This window comes from Volvox carteri (genome assembly GCF_000143455.1).
Source record: "Volvox carteri f. nagariensis unplaced genomic scaffold VOLCAscaffold_67, whole genome shotgun sequence".
Classification (NCBI taxonomy): domain Eukaryota; kingdom Viridiplantae; phylum Chlorophyta; class Chlorophyceae; order Chlamydomonadales; family Volvocaceae; genus Volvox; species Volvox carteri.
The window spans coordinates 486,094-501,591 of NW_003307610.1; the positions used below are offsets into that span (position 1 = coordinate 486,094).

General features: G+C 52.4%; 3 protein-coding genes across 3 annotated transcripts; 1 reads left to right on the forward strand and 2 right to left on the reverse strand.

Moving 5' to 3' along the window:
- Positions 1 to 90: 90 nt before the first annotated feature.
- Positions 91 to 1,830, reverse strand: VOLCADRAFT_98037 (uncharacterized protein; the record flags this gene model as incomplete). The annotated part of the gene is made up of 3 exons (XM_002956958.1): positions 91 to 218; positions 382 to 528; positions 1,800 to 1,830. 3 exons carry the CDS (start codon positions 1,828 to 1,830, stop codon positions 91 to 93), a joined length of 306 nt encoding a protein of 101 aa, XP_002957004.1.
- Positions 1,831 to 3,264: 1,434 nt separating this feature from the next.
- VOLCADRAFT_107487 (NADPH dependent thioredoxin reductase) lies at positions 3,265 to 6,894 on the forward strand. The gene is made up of 7 exons (XM_002956925.1): positions 3,265 to 3,612; positions 3,688 to 4,036; positions 4,505 to 4,537; positions 4,990 to 5,119; positions 5,328 to 5,490; positions 5,772 to 5,857; positions 6,292 to 6,894. The coding sequence occupies exons 1-7, from the start codon at positions 3,435 to 3,437 to the stop codon at positions 6,373 to 6,375; spliced, it is 1,023 nt and encodes a 340-aa protein (XP_002956971.1). The 5' UTR covers positions 3,265 to 3,434; the 3' UTR covers positions 6,376 to 6,894.
- A 1,144-nt stretch (positions 6,895 to 8,038) lies between these two features.
- Positions 8,039 to 15,050, reverse strand: VOLCADRAFT_121587 (uncharacterized protein; the record flags this gene model as incomplete). Its single annotated transcript, XM_002956959.1, has 8 exons — positions 8,039 to 8,660; positions 9,556 to 9,838; positions 10,786 to 10,946; positions 11,376 to 11,481; positions 11,833 to 11,977; positions 12,501 to 12,597; positions 14,027 to 14,185; positions 14,634 to 15,050. 8 exons carry the CDS (start codon positions 15,048 to 15,050, stop codon positions 8,265 to 8,267), a joined length of 1,764 nt encoding a protein of 587 aa, XP_002957005.1. The 3' UTR covers positions 8,039 to 8,264.
- Positions 15,051 to 15,498: the final 448 nt, after the last annotated feature.

The following is a 15,498-nucleotide window of genomic DNA, read 5'->3' on the forward strand; positions in this document are numbered from 1 at the left end:
CGCTTTTTTTGAGCGTGCCACACACCCAGAGTTGAGCAAGATTAAGGTTAATTAGTGCCCTAATGACAGAGATAAATGCTAAAAGACTCGCTAACCTGAGGCGTACATAGCTGGCAGGCTGCTGCTTTGCAGCACACAGATGACGGCCGACATCTTCACCTCGATTGCCACCAGCAGCTCTGAGTTGATGCAGGACTGCAGCATGAAATCTGCACATGCTGCAGTGGTGACACAAAACAAATACACGTGTTCTTAGGCCAACACCAATCCCATTGGTGCATTGCATGTGAAGAAAGGATGTATCTACCTACAGCATCATGCATGGCATGTTCTACTGTCTCCACGGCCCAATCAGCATGTTACAAGAAGATGAACCCGCACCTGACTTGTTTGTCCAGATGCCCTTCATCACACCTTGCGTTGTGTGAGCGGCTTCAAAGAAACCGTCTGTGTGCAACAAGGCCTGCTGCAGTGGCCAAAGGATGTGTGTGAACAGCTCAAGATGCAGGTTGTCCTCGTTGCCCACAGCTGCAGAAGTTGGTGTTGCACAGCAGCGCCCGGCACTCATCATTAAAAGTGTGCCAGTGTGCAACAGCCAATGGCCCCTTGCATTTCACGCCCATCATCTGTGCTGAGGTGCACGGCAGCAGCTCCAGCTGGGATGGTTGATAGTTGGTGAGGAAGTCCCCAGCAGTTGTGAAGCGGTGCAAAGTTGACTGCATCAAGGTTTTGGGGGCCACTTCTGCAGTGAAATGGGCGCCATATACGATCTGTCAGGTGCTAGCAGCTGGTACTGCAAAAGCCAAATGGACCCCTTCACAAAACCAAAGCCACTGGCCTCGAGGCTCGGCAGACACAGTCAGTCAACAACATTTTTAAGCAATCATTCAAGGTTGTGTAGACATGGCTTGATTAGTGTGCGAGGTGAGTTCATATGCTATGTGAGGTGATGTAGTACATACCGGTCATCGTTACTGAGTCATGGGCTCCCATGACTCAGTAACGATGACCACTGAGTCATGGGAGCCCAGGAAATACCCTAAAAATGCAATATGACTAAAAAGAGTCAGTATGTGTGCATGTACCAAGGAAATATAACCCCTGCGTTTGTTTCTCCCCCAGCAAAATGTTTTGCACCTCACGCAGGTGCACCTGTCTGGGTGTACCTCCCCTCCAAGAAGAAGGAAAGGCGTCAGCTGTGTGTCACTCAAGACATACACTACAACAATCAAATAACAAGCATTGTTCCTACATACAGCAGGTGTTTCTATCGCGAACACAAACAAGCAAACAGTGGTGCTCGTCGCGAGCCCAGTCACAGGCCCAGCCGCAGCGAAATGACAAACCTGAGAAACTCCCAACCCAGTCTAGGAATGCGCTGAGCTTCCACAAGCAGCTAAGTTTGCCGATGCATGCCTGTTTCGATTGCCTCCTTCAGGGTGTTGCGTTGCCGGAGATTGAGTTGCGATCGCAGGTCATTTACATCGAGACGACGAAATGCGCCTCCTGCCTCAGCGTTCACATCGTAACCCTCCCTTTCAAGAACTTGGAGTATGGGAGCTATCGAGGCCTCAGTCTCTCCGTCGACTGCAGCGATCGCTTCGCGCACAGTCGGCATTGGAGCAGAAGTTCTGCGAGGCTACATTACATCGGATCCTATGGCATGTCCCATGGCTGACCCTGCTAGCGCAAAAGCTCGTCCGCTCTCAACCGCAACGCTTAAACAAAGTGAAGAGATGAGGCTGGGCTTGTTTCTGCGGTTAGCTGTAAATACAATTGTTTGGATTGTGAAGGCGCACCTCTGCGGAGCTGTGTTGTCAACATATGCATTTTTGGTAGTACGACACACGGAACCCTCTATTATTTCCGGAACCGACACGAGTAAGCACTTGAGAATGAACACGCGCATTCACATAGACACAAACACAGGAGCTGTCATCTGTCCCACTGGGTCTTTCACAGAGCTGGTCTTGCATGCGCAACGAGCTTGCAACCGTCATTCACGCTGAGATTCCGTTAGGTTCGCCGCGAATGCCGAAGCTACAGCCCCACATGTTTGAATGGATGGATGCCAAGGCGATGCATTCCTCTGGAGTCGCGTTTTCTACGAATTGGCCAGGGATTGTGTGTTTGGCATGCCGAAAGCCCGCTTGTTTTACCCCGATAATGCGCAAATTGCGGGACGTTTGAAAGTCGAGCCTGAGAATGGATTCGGGATATTGAACGCATGAGTTTGGATGGAATGTATGACCGCGAATGCTAGGGGAAGGCAATGAAGACAGGCAGACGGGGCGTGTCTGGCATATGTGCTCTGTACTTCTAATGCTAATCACCATATCGGCCTGTCTTTTCGATTTTGCACGTGAAGTGCGGCACTGAGCCCAATATTGTCGGTGGCTCCCTGCAACCAGTTCACCTTGCGTGCCCCAGTACACACCACTAGATCGCTGGGAACAGGGACCCCTATGTTCCCTATGAAAGTTGTTCCAAGAACAAACTCCCTTGTTCTTAGTTTCTTAAACTTGTTCCTAACCTTAGATATGCTTCAATTTGCCTTTATCGCCCTCTGTACACTATTTATGACGATAATACGAACCGCTCGTCAAACCGGTCGCACGGACAAGGTCCAACCAACGAAACGGACGCTGCTTGTCATTATTGCAACTCCACTAGGGTGCGCATGGGTGTTTTGAAACCTCTAAAGGACCCTAGCACTGCGCTGCGCGAAAGTCGTAAGGGTACGCCCGGTGGACGAGCGTACCTTCACATCTGCTAGCGTACCCCATAGAGACCCACTCACGACAATGTGCATGCCTCCCAGCTAGCCGAAGTAAACGAAATATGGGCCCACGATACAGATGGGCGGCGGCTGCAGCCGTGGCAGCTATAGTCTTGATGGCCACCGTCGTCAGCGCGGTGCACTTCCTAGAAGACCTAGGGCGCATCTTTCCTCCGGCGCAATGGAAAGAGTTGGTACACACATATTCTGCTGCAAGGATATACTTCGCGCCTTGGGAAATCATGGCCAAAGTTTATCTGGTCCTGCAGGGTACCTGTCCGAAAAGGGTTTCCACGCATACTTCAAATATGAAGGCTGAAGGAGCAATCCAATACTTATTCTGACATTTTACCAACCACAACATGACAAAGAGAGTCGCTAGAAGCAGAGTCGCGCCATTACAGTACGGCGTAACGAGTCTCACCTAGTGCGTTTACAGGGTCGTAGTCTTGCCACGGATGTGCTGATTAGATTTATGGCTAATTCGAACTATTTGGTAAATCTGATTCGGGTGTCGTCACGGTTTGCCACATCCGCCCTGTCTTTCAGGCGCGTAGGCCTATACCTACAACCGCCGCCCCCGGGTCTGCTTGAAGAGGCAGCCCGTCGATTCCCTTACCCGACGCAAAGGGGCATCGCTAGTACCGCATCAAAGATGGTTGAGCAACTTTACACGAAAGTATGCATTATTGGCTCGGGCCCTGCTGCCCATACAGCTGCGATTTACACGGCGCGCGCAGAACTGGCCCCAATCCTTTTCGAGGGCTTTATGGCGAATGGAATTGCTGCTGGGGGTCAGCTTACGACTACAACGGATGTTGAAAACTTTCCGGGTGCGTTCAAATCGATACGATCCACCGAGGTTTAGTATGATATCCTTTACCGGTCATGGTCGCAATTACTTGCAGGTTTCCCTGAGGGCATTCTTGGTGTTGAGCTAACAAATCGCTTCCGTGACCAGTCCGCTCGGTTCGGGACGAAGATTTTCAGCGAAACGGTCGAGAACGTCGATTTCTCGAAGCGGCCATTCACCGTACGAACCTCGGAAAAGGAGGTGAAAGCTGAGACGGTCATTATCGCTACGGGTGCTGTGGCGAAGCGGATGGAGTTCCCGGGCAGCGGCGAGGAGGGTGGCTACTGGAACAAGGGCATTTCGGCCTGCGCTGTTTGCGACGGCGCCGCTCCTATTTTCCGCAACAAGCCTATTGCAGTAATTGGTGGCGGCGATTCTGCCATGGAGGAGGCAAACTTCCTGACGTAGGTACTGTCCGTTTATCCGGGTAGTGAAACGTGTTTTCCCGTCTTTGGACACGTTTCGCGCATGGAATGCGTTTGTGGGCGCCCATCCCTTAGCTTTCCCAGTTTGTCGGGAATTGGGTTATATCCCTCTCCACACATGGAAGCAGTTCGCACCACGAGGTGCTTCTGAAGCGGTTTTTAGGTCTTGAAATATGCGGCTAAGAGGTTCTCATGAAAGGGATTGCGTTAGGGTCATGATAAGGTGATAGCCTCTTCCGCAATCTTGTTTACAACAAGCACATGTTACAGCAGAGGCGTGCTTTTTCTGCTACCCTCTTCCCCAGCAAGCCCTCGACAAACCGCCCCCATATCATCCATCGTTATCGGTCATACCCCACCTAACGGTAGCCTTACCCTCGCCGAACGTGCCCGGTGCTTGCCCTTTCGTCGTCCCGTGGCGCATTTCAATGTTTCTTCACAACGTAGCAAGTACGGCTCCAAGGTGTATATCATTCACAGGTGGGGTCGGTAAGGAGGAGGAGGAGAGCCAGATCATGATACTCATTAGATTGCCACGGCAGCAACGTCCATGTATTGAACCGAACATCGAATCATCCTTACGTGGTCATCCTTTTCATGGACCGCATGTCTTGATGAGTTTCTATTTAATTGCTGTTTTGCTTGATGTGCCGCCCGGGCAAAGCGCACCTCGGGGCCCCCCACGGTGGGGCCGGTAAAGTCCTTGGAGCCAGCCATGTGGCAGGGTGGGCAGGGAGGAGCTTTCCCACCTTATTGGCTTTACCGGACGTTTCTTTGACCAGCCATGCAACCCCCTGCTGTTTATTATAGTTACACGCGCCATGCTTGGAAACCCTGACCCAGATTTTGTTTGTGTGAGCTTCAGAATTCACATATCATTCCAACAGTAAGGAATGTTATTGAAATTGCTATACCTTTTCTCGGCCCTTCAGGCGAGATACATTCCGCGCTAGCAAGATTATGCAGAAACGCGCATTTGACAATCCCAAGATCGAGGTCCTCTGGAACAGCGTCGTAGAGGAGGCGTACGGCAGCGCGCGGGGTTTGCTGGGAGGAGTTAAGGTACGGTAGTGAATCGGGATTTTATTGTGGAGGCGTACGGCAGTGCAAAGATAGGTCTATCCACATTAACACAGGTAATTACATGGTCTCTTACTCTGTGTGACAACCCTCTCGACCTGTACCCCCCTTTCCCTCAACGTCCTTTGCATTTTATCTCCTCATCATCTCATCGCCTGTCATGTGCCCGTCGCCATCCCCACCTGCGCAGCTGCGCAACGTAGTAACGAATGAGGTGCGTGACCTGGAACTGGCTGGGCTGTTCTTCGCCATCGGTCATCAGCCCGCCACTGCCTTTCTGGGTGGTCAGCTGACTCTGGATGAGGACGGATACATCGCGACTACCCCCGGCAGCACCACCACCAACATTCCCGGTGAGTGCATGGGGAGCTTACAACAGAGGAAAGCAGAGGTCTTTTGGGAAATTGCATCATTATGCGCGCATGGGCTTTAGATTAATTAGAGGTTTTTTTGTGAGCTTGGGCTGAGTTGTGTAGTCCGGTCGTTCGCATGGTGGTTCAATGCGCTGTGAATCGTTGCGCGTATGTGCGTCCGTTTATGAGGATGTGCATGCTACCAGTCTGGGAACCTTCCGTCCCCGCAACTCTCAATTTGCTGACCGATTGTTCCATGCGGGGGCGCTCTCTTTCTACAGGTGTTTTCGCAGCTGGTGACGTGCAGGACAAGAAGTGGCGACAAGCCATTACTGCGGCTGGGTCGGGTTGCATGGCAGCGCTGGAGGTGGGTCACGGGCGATATGGCACTTGGGAGTTTAGCAATAAAGTAAAACAGGAACCAGTCAAGCGGAGCCGGGAGATATTGATACGTATGTACGACAGTGAGCGCCTGATGCGGGCTGGATTCTATCCGGCTGCTTGCGTACCCGGGAAGCAACCCGGGGGCATCCAAGCTCCGATTCGCCTGCTTCATCGTGTGCGAAGGGAGCGTTTATCGTTGGATTGTCGGTCAAAACACTTTTTACTGGCGTTGGCTGAAGCCATGGCCCTGGTTCCTGAATTCGTAGACGTGCTATGCCATGATACGTACAGTGTCGAGGAAAATAGGCAGCGAATGCGTTAAGGATCCATGTACGTGAGGTCCTTGAGGTCTCCTGGGGGATTTCTCCCGTTTCTGCGGTGTGTTCCTGGTGCATATCCTCTTTGCTTTGCTTGCAGGCGGAGCACTTCATTTCCGCGCACCCACTTCCGGATGGGGAGGGCGAAGCGGCTGCTGTTGCCGAGACAAACGGCAAGCTGTGAAGGGCCCTTTTGGAGCCCCGTGGAAAGCAGCAGCGACCCAGCCAGGTCGTGTTTTCCTGCTTTCAACGCGCCGGGACAAAACATAGGACTGGGCGGTAACTGATCTTCCGTCGCAGCCTCTCGTATTAGCCGTGCTCCTCTTCCTCCTCTGAGGCTGCTCAGGGTTGGCCGCTGAGGAGGCAGCGTAAGGCTGCGGCGTTTGGGCCAGTTAACTGAGCAGCCGGAGGATTAGTCGTCTGAAGTGCTGTTTAGTCATGGCTTAGTCGACAAGGGGACCTATGCTGTTGAAATTGAAATTTGATTCCTGAATACTAAAAGCCTGAGTGGTGAAGCGCAAACCTGGGACCGCTGGCCCCCCCCCCCCGCGGGTGTGATGATCGCACAACAGCGGCAGATGTCACGTGATAAGGTCCAGCGGCTGAGTAAAGGTTAAAAAACAGGCTGGGTTTGCCATTGGCGACAGCGATGTGCCATCGTCGCCACCGTTGCAGCTGGCCTCGTCGTCGCTCATCGTTTTGCAGCAGGAGATGCGATTACGGCTTCCGTCGAGATATTTGTCGCGCGCTCTCCTTGAAATCTGTAGCAGCATGGCGCAAAGGCTTTTGTGCTCGAGATCCTGTCAGGGATCCCCTTTCAATTTTTTGGCGGGTTTGCCTGTCTAAGCTGTCTGCTGCTACTTTGGAGCTCGATTGTCCTTGATCGATCTGACAGCTTATATAGACTCAGTTTCTATGGGTCGTGTCGGTTTTGGTACCCCGGGTTGCGGTCGTAGCTAGTGCTGCTACTCCAGTGGCTGAAGGGCTCTTGTGCCTAGTGGTGGGTTTCTGCGCACATTGCGTCTAGATATTCCTGACGAATGTCTGTGTAGGTGTGCTGTTAACCGCCAGGTCCCTGTAGGGGTAGGGGTTAAAAGGAGGGCTCGCTGCCCATTGCCCCAAAGCGGAAGCTGGGAATCAAGAGCTAAAAAGGGTCAGTATTGAGGGCGGTAGTGTGCGCGTTGTTTCCGCGGTAATGCCCTTGACCTTCCACAATTTTCGTCGGTGGATGCCGTTTCGTCGGATATAAAACCGAGCAAAAAACCTCATGCCAGTAGGTTAGCTGTGCGGCTACACTGGTACGACCCAATCTTAATTATTCGTACGGCATAACTTGGGGACGTTTCCTCCAGGTCATTGGTTGGGTCGTACACTGGAGAGTGCCAAATGTCCTTCGCATGCGCGCTGCAATTTTTATGCCGAACAAAGACGTGTTGCACGCAATTCTTTTGGGGCCATAAATTAACATAGACGCCGTACCCCTCAGGTACGGAGTCCTCTAGGAGGTCAAAGAGTGGTACACCAGGATAAAGCGAGGAAATGGCTAAGCGCTAGGCTTTGGGGACTGATGGCTGGGTGTTAACACAAGCATGATGCAAATGATTTCTTCCTTAACATTCTTTTCTTGTTATGGTTGCATGAATAAGATAAAGCCCGGACGATTTCCGTTTTCCCGTCTGCTGGTCTGTGGTTTTGTGTGAGGGTTGAGCGATGGCTAGCCGACTGTAGCAGATCACATGCAAGACAACTTGTTAATGTTACTTTTCCGTCCTGTTACACATCCCTGATTTTCTCTGGTTTAGGTGGATCGGCACCATACATGGATACGCACAAACAAATGAAGCAATGAAGCATTCAATCTTACATCTCCATTTAAAAATATAACTACGCTCACCATATTTGCCTTAAAACATGCTTATTAAAGTCACTAAGTATCTCATATATGGCATGTAAAAAACACACAGCATATTGTCATATCATGTCACATTATATATCCTCTATACATATTCCTTAATGCATGGCACAATAACGTAAGCACATTATGCTTGACAAATGCCACCTGCACCAGGCAGCCTATCCAATCGGCGGTGGCGCAGGCACAGGTGGCTCTCTTGGCGCTGCAGGAGGGCGTTCCGGAGTCCGTATATATCCGCATCGATATCCATCTTCACTGGTCCAAAATCCAGGCATAGGCTCACCCAGCGCCGCCTCCGCCATCCCCCATACCACGTCGTCAAGTCCCGCCAGCAGTGCTCCGTACGAGTACAATTCATTGTCGTACCGAACAGCATCTTCAACCAGGTGCTCCATCAAGGCCTCATCCGGTAGTAACGCCCCCAGCTGCGCGCCAACTTGCATATCCTGCAGCTTCTTCAGCAGCGAAGATGAATTGCGCAACTGGAACTCGGTCAGCTGGTGGCGCCAGGCCAGGCCGAAGTGAACGGCTCGGCGATGGGCGCCTTCGTCAACCTATGCCAGTAATAGAAACGAGAAACATCGAGAGGAAGCTCAGGGAGCACACAGGGTAACAGCGTGGAAGAGAGGTCATACAAGAAGGTTCAAGTGGCCAAGAAGAAGGGAACAGGAGTAGTACACATTACAGCACAAGTGATGGGTTTTCTTTTTAAAACAAGAGGTTGTCATTAACACATTAACGGCACAGGAAATGCGTAAATGCACTTGCACGCGCCTGGATAGGATTGGAATTCTTGTAGATTCCCTTCAAGTTTACGCGACGCACAAGAATACGAATGTCTACATGACACCATCCCGCGTTCAGCGAATCGCAAGCTTATGCAGTTTAGGCTTTGCTGTTGGGCATTAGCGGCTAACAGAGCGTGCAAGGGACGGCGTTATATACCTAGGGAGGAGCGAGTATGCCCCTGCTGCGGCACTGATACCCATATTGAAGGTGAGAAGCACATTTTGTTGCACTGCCCGGTGTACGACAAAATCAGATCTGATATGGATTTCCCACGCTTCGAGCATATGAAGGACGCTATGAAGTGGAAACCTCTGAACGTCTGGCAAGGATGCTGGAATGTATATGGTCCCACCGCAACTCTATCGTTCCCTTTGGTCGTTAGTATCCTTTATCATTTGCTTTATCTGAAGTGCAAAGTCGGATGGTGCTTATCTGGCAGCCCTTGAGCCCTCGTTTCGTATTGGGCGGTTTGCAGGCACGGGGAATGTACCCCACAACCATGTAACACACATACACACACACGAACACACACGAACACGACACCAACGTGTATAAAACTCTTTTGCGGAATGAGAGAAGGTCCGCAAGCCTGAAACCAACACAGGATGAATACTACTTAGGTTCCAAAAACACAACAGCTTACTTAGCATTATGCCGTACCTCCAGGACCAATATCGAGTCGTACTGTGCCAGCACAGCCTTTGCAAGCATCATATACGACGCAGCGCCTTTTTCCAGGCTCTCGTACGACATTGCAAAGACAGCCTCTCCGCCCAGCGATCGCAGCATATAATTGTCAAATAGCGCCGGAACAAACGCCCGCCACCACTCCGCCGAGTTGCGACCTGGCGCAAACGCCTTCGCGATGCCCGGCCACTTGTACATGGTGCCGTACGTTTGGGCGATAAACTTGAGGTGGGACATGAAGCGCTCCGCGGGGTCCCTGAGCGTTCCAGCCAGTAAGTTAGTTGGTAGTAAGTAAAGTGGTAGTAAGTTAGCTGGTAGTAAGTTAGGCCAGTCAGTTAGCAAATCTACCCTATAACCAATAGGTTATCAGGTTTTGGGTTTCCGGGATCGCCCCGCAGTGAGTCATCGATCAAATCTGGGTGTCTGACCTAAGTCCTAGAATGACAGATTCCAGGGGTGGTCCGAAAACATGGAAACAAACAACACATTTTTTGTAACGAAATCGGGTCATCTGATCATCATATCCGTGTCGTGGTTGAGAAGAATGGCGATTAGGGTAGATGATGATAAGCGGAATCCGCCAAAATGATTCGATTAGGGGAAACGGACCCTCGGGAGAAAGAGCAACGCGGCTCGTAACCGAGCGTAGCCGTGAACGCAAGTCGTCACCCCCCTCCTTCCCCATGGACCTCCTCTTTGGACCTATCGCCGCCAGTACAAACTTTAACAACATAAACATCCACCCTCCAGCAAGCCTTGCTTTCCCTCCCGCCCAATCAGCAGCCCCCCAGCACCCACCTCAACACGATCACGTTGGCAAAGAAAGGGCACAGCTGCGCGCCTCTCAGGATGACGGAAACCTTTTTGCTGCTGCTCCTGCTCCTGCTACTACTGCTGATGCGGCCACTTGGACTGCTACGGCTAAGGATGCTGCTGCTGCTGCTGCTGCTGCCACTCCTGCTGCTATACCTGTATGTGCTGCTTCCTAAGGTGCTGCTGCTGCTGCTGCTGCTGCCAGTTCTACTGCGGCTGCTACTGCTGGTGCTCAGGACGCTCCTGCGGCCACGAGCTGCTCCGAAACCCGTGCCCAACCCCTTCCCTCCTCCACCACCCCCTGGTACACCTGCCGCCGTCGTTGCAGCCAAGGTCAGCTCCGATACGAAGCTCCGGTAGCGCTCCGCAATTTCTTCGAGTATAACTGACTGCGGCGGCGCTGGCGGCGACGGCGGTGAAGGTGGAGCGCGCGGCGATGGCGGTGAAGGCGGAACATCGTCATCTGTGCTTGCGTCGGCAGACAGAGCATCCCCGGTCGCCTCATTGAGGACAGGCTCCTCGTACATTGTTCGGTCGTTGTAAATGGTGTACTGCAGTACGGCATGGTACAGCAAACCGGACAGTCGAAGTCCCGGAACGTACTACAGGATAGCGCTTCCATTCCAAGCCCAACCGCGAAGCTTGCCAACAGGTCCCGGCGCGGATTTGATCTTTTCCTCAACCCTGGGAAGGAAGGGGCTCCTAGTCCGGTGCTTGGGAAGTTGCTTCCCTGATTTGCAAACCCTACCTTGTCGAGTGTTCACCCTCGCCCTCCTCTCCAACCCCACAAGGCTTCCCTGGACTGCACAAAGTAAAACCTGTCCGGCCAAATACCCAGCGCAACCCGTGCCAGTCCTTCCCCTGCCCCAATCCAGAACTACTTCTCTCAACTGACAACACCAACCCAACCTAACCTCACAAAACCCTAAAACCCTAACCTCACAACCGACTCCCATCTTTTCCAAGTCTACCAGTTCTACCTCATTGGCGAAGAAGTTGAGTCGGTACTTCTCCAGCGCCGCCAGCCGAGCGGAGCAGGTGCGTTTTCGTTTGGGATGTCGGGGCACGCCGTAAAGCAGGAAGGCGCTGCACAAACGGGAACACGCGGCAAACGTTTTCTTATCTTAGGAGGCAGGCAGGCAGGCAGGCAGGCAGGCAGGCAGGCAGGCAGGCAGGCAAAGGGGCAGTATCATGTGTGTGGGGGGGGGAGGGGGGGGGAGTGTGGCGGGCAATATAGTTAAAAAGTTGCAAACTGCTCGAGTACAAAGCAATGACGCACAAATTTTGCGCGAAACTTTGCGCGTCGTGGGGGAGAGAAAGAAATCAGGCGGGTCGACAGGGTGTATTGCGATATTGTGGTGCGTTGTTGCGATGCGTTGCGTTACACTGTGTTGTATTGGGGTGTTGTGGGCTGCGCCGGTGCGGGGTGCGACTCACTAGGGGTGCGATCCCCAGGGTTCCGCAGCCGGTGCGATGAGCGTCCAGTGGTGGGTGCCGTTGATCCAGCGGGGCTGGTCGTCAAAGTCCCGCATGATGCACGTGCGACCCATGCTGAAGTCCTGGGCGCGACAGCCGGAGACCTCTGGGGGGATCAGCGGATCAGCGGGTCGCGTGACGGACCAATACACCAGCACCAGCAGCACCAGCAGCACCAGCAAGACACCACAAGAGCAGTGGCGGCGACGACGACGGAGGAGGGGACGAGAGGGCCAACGGGCGATGACGTGATGGCAAAAGCGGCAGCGGTAAACACACACAGACACGCACACAAACACGCACAAATGGCACCGGAACTGCAGTCATGCGGGTGAGGGCGTACCGTCAGTACCCCCTCCTGTGTCACCTCATAGGGTGGTGGTGTGAGGCGGGGGGGAGGTGCAAAGAAAGACCAGCGGGAGCAAACCGGAATAACAGGTCCACCTTCAGATCCAGACCCTTGGCACGAGCCTGGGTTCAGGCTGAGGCATTTTTTTATTATTATTATCATTACTATTATTATTATTATTATCATTACTACTATTATTATTATTATTACTTTCATATTTTCTGTCAGGTCTTGCATCTTTCATCAGCTCTGTATCACGGCCCCAATCCCATCCTCCCACCTGCCAGGCGGCACATGCTGGTCCCGGCGGCTTTGCTGACGTGCAGGAACTCCAAGCCTGGCCGGGAGCGCATGCCGCCCCGATGAAGTCGAAACAGCTACGTACGGGAGATAGATATTCACAACAAACATCACAACGAATATCACGAACATGGACAGAATTGGCGTAGGGGCCTCTGCCAGGACTGACATAATGGTATAGAGGTGTGTAAAGAGGTGTCAAAAGAAGTGCCAAAACAAGCCGGAAAAGGCAGGCGGAGGTCAGGGTATGGGAGTTATTGAGATAAAAAATGATGGGTGCAGGAAGAAGAACAGGATGAGCGCTGCCGGCCAACAAGCTCTCCGTGCTACGCTGCCTGTAAGTCTTTTGCATGCGTGCCGCCTTTGCAGGATGGCGTTGGAGATGTGCTGGGGAGGTGGCGACTCAGGCGGAAAGCGAAGAATGGTGAGTGGGAGAGGTGAAAGTACGTACGTGCAAAAAGTCACGAAAAACAAACTGCCAACCGCTAACTGCCAACCGCTAACTGCCAACTGAAGGGAGAGGGATATCCTAACTCCTACCCCTACGGGAAGAGGGTTTGCAGATCGGGGGCATATTGGAGGGCGAGGGGGGCGGGTGGGAGGGCGCATGAACGTGAAAGGAAGGGAGTAGTATGTTCAAAAGCTCTTACTAGGCGAGGAAGGCGCAGGGCTGGTGCAGACGGAACGACATATTTGCATGAGGATGAAGAGAATGTAAGACGCGCGTCTATGTCCTTTTTGTCTAATTAATTTTAAGAGAGCTTCACACAAGTAATCAAATGTATATATACATGGCCCAGAAGCCATACACTCCGTAACGCTCCACATTTTTTTTGTAATGTTACAGAGTGGGAGGCTTCTGGGCCGCTTTATCACATTGTCAGTTCTACGATCATTTATCACCTTATAGCACCATCCACCACTACCACACTGTACTTCGCCATACGAACTGTTAGTCCAAGGCGGCGGGTCCAGCCTTTAGGGACCCCTCCTCATCCATTCACCCGAACACCCGAAGAGACAGAGGGTTCGGCAATTGCCACCAATCCAGCGTGCGAATCTGGTCCATCAACTGTGACCTCAACTCCACATCTCAGCAGCTAGCCATAATCTCGCGCTCCCGATTAATTCGGGGGTCTCCCCAGGAATCGAACCCAGGACCTTGAACCGCTAAACAAGCCAACGTGCACAGCGGGCAGCAATGTCGGGCGAACTGGATCCCGGAATGCCCGGCAGCAGTCCTGTGTTGTATCCTGCAACTGCCTTAACAAAGAAAAACTGATGGCGAGCTGATGTCACCGGCCAGCATCAGCCAGGATACGTACATACATGTACACAGAGTAACACTACAGCATGACACAGATTTGCGAGCACCAGAACTTGAACTGTTTCCCTTGGGGCTAACATCCAAGCACTAAAAACACCCAGACCTTCCCACACGCTGGAGAAAAGTAGTAACTATATGCAGTTACCGCCAGCACGCAGTACCCTCATCATATCACCCACCATTAGCAAAGTACGCGCCACATCGCGCCACATCGCTGTCGACGCTGAGGCCGAGGATTTGGGATCCAAGCCCGAGCCAGATCCAAGCCCGAGCCCGGACGCGGAAATGGATCCAGATCTGTCCGTACCGTTGTACGACCGAAGGTGTACCAGCCACAGCTGTGTCAGCCGTGCAACGGTGGCGCGGCGGAGCAGCGGGTAGCTCCGTTCCGGAAGTAAACCTGAAGCCTGGTCAAAGTCAACATGAGGTGTGGAACTGAAACTGCCAAAGTCTGAATCTGGATCCGCATCTGTACTGCGGCTGTGAGCAGCTTGGCCGCCCAGCAAGCTGTAGACTCCCAGCTGGGAAGGAGATGGGGAAAAATGGGATTTTTTGGACGGCATCACAAAGTGGTTGGGGGGTCAACGCAAAGAGGAGAGCTACTTTACTCGCAGGAAGAGAAGTGCTTGTTATGATAGGGGTTCGTGACTTCAGGTTGGTGGAGTGCGTTGTCCTGGCTGTTGCGGCCTGGCTGTCTGTGTAAATGTGGTCGCCAAACGACCCGTGGTTCGGTACTCGAACTCTCGCGCACCGCCATAACGCGCCTGGATGGCGACCCACACCTACCAGAATACTTCGCAGTAGCTTTGCCGCGTCTTGCTGTTTAGCTGGGACGCGCTTTTTCAGCGCAGTCAACAGTGGAGCCGTTAAGGGATCCTCCAGCTCAGGTACGTGCGCGAGGCCAAGGTAGGACCGCGCAGTTAGTAAGGAAAGTACAAAGTTGTCCAGAGCTTTGAGCACGTCGCGAAGCTTTATAGCATCAGCGTCAGCATCCTGCAGCCCGTCGCCGTGGCGATGGGTTTGCACCAGTAGATGTAGCACCGACAGGAAGCGCTGATCCAAGGGCGGTAAGTCATGATTGTGTTCCGATTCCCGCTCATCATTTCGTTTCAGCGTGCGTGCGCCTACTTGCGTTGTGTCGATGGACAATACTAGCCGATGCAACAGAATCCAGAGAAAACCCGCGGTGATGAAGCAGCGCATTACAGTGTGTAAACATGTCAGGAGTAACCCAAATTATGTATAATTTTGGCAAGGGGGCTGGCGCTCTCCGGCACCCAGTTCTTGGAGGTGCTATCTCAATTATAGGAATTGATTAATTGACGATCTAAGCATCCCATATCGATGCTGTTTTTCCATCAACCTTTGGAAGGGAAAGGGATGGGCGGTTGGTTTGCACATGACAGCATCGTTGGGTCCGGTTTCGTTTCTCGTATATCGGGCAAGGGAAGCTCTTTCCACCTTTCCAGTTTACCAAATCCTGCTATTTGTACAAACACACATATAGTTGACCCTATTTGCTGCATCGGTCTTGCAGTTAAAAGTCCTTGTCCGAACATATGACCTGAAAAGCCTTGAGTAAAGCGCGCAGCAAGGAGGCTGTTGGCTTCTAGCTCAAGTCTCTTTTGTCTTAAGGTTGGCATATCTTAGC

Excerpts from the sequence above, each read along its gene's own strand:
- VOLCADRAFT_107487 (XM_002956925.1), top strand. The coding sequence starts at position 3,435 with ATGGTTGAGCAACTTTACACGAAAGTATGCATTATTGGCTCGGGCCCT. Across the intron at positions 4,538-4,989 it reads AAGGTGTATATCATTCACAG|GCGAGATACATTCCGCGCTA; the intron begins GTGGGGTCGGTA and ends TCGGCCCTTCAG. Across the intron at positions 5,858-6,291 it reads GTTGCATGGCAGCGCTGGAG|GCGGAGCACTTCATTTCCGC; the intron begins GTGGGTCACGGG and ends CTTTGCTTGCAG.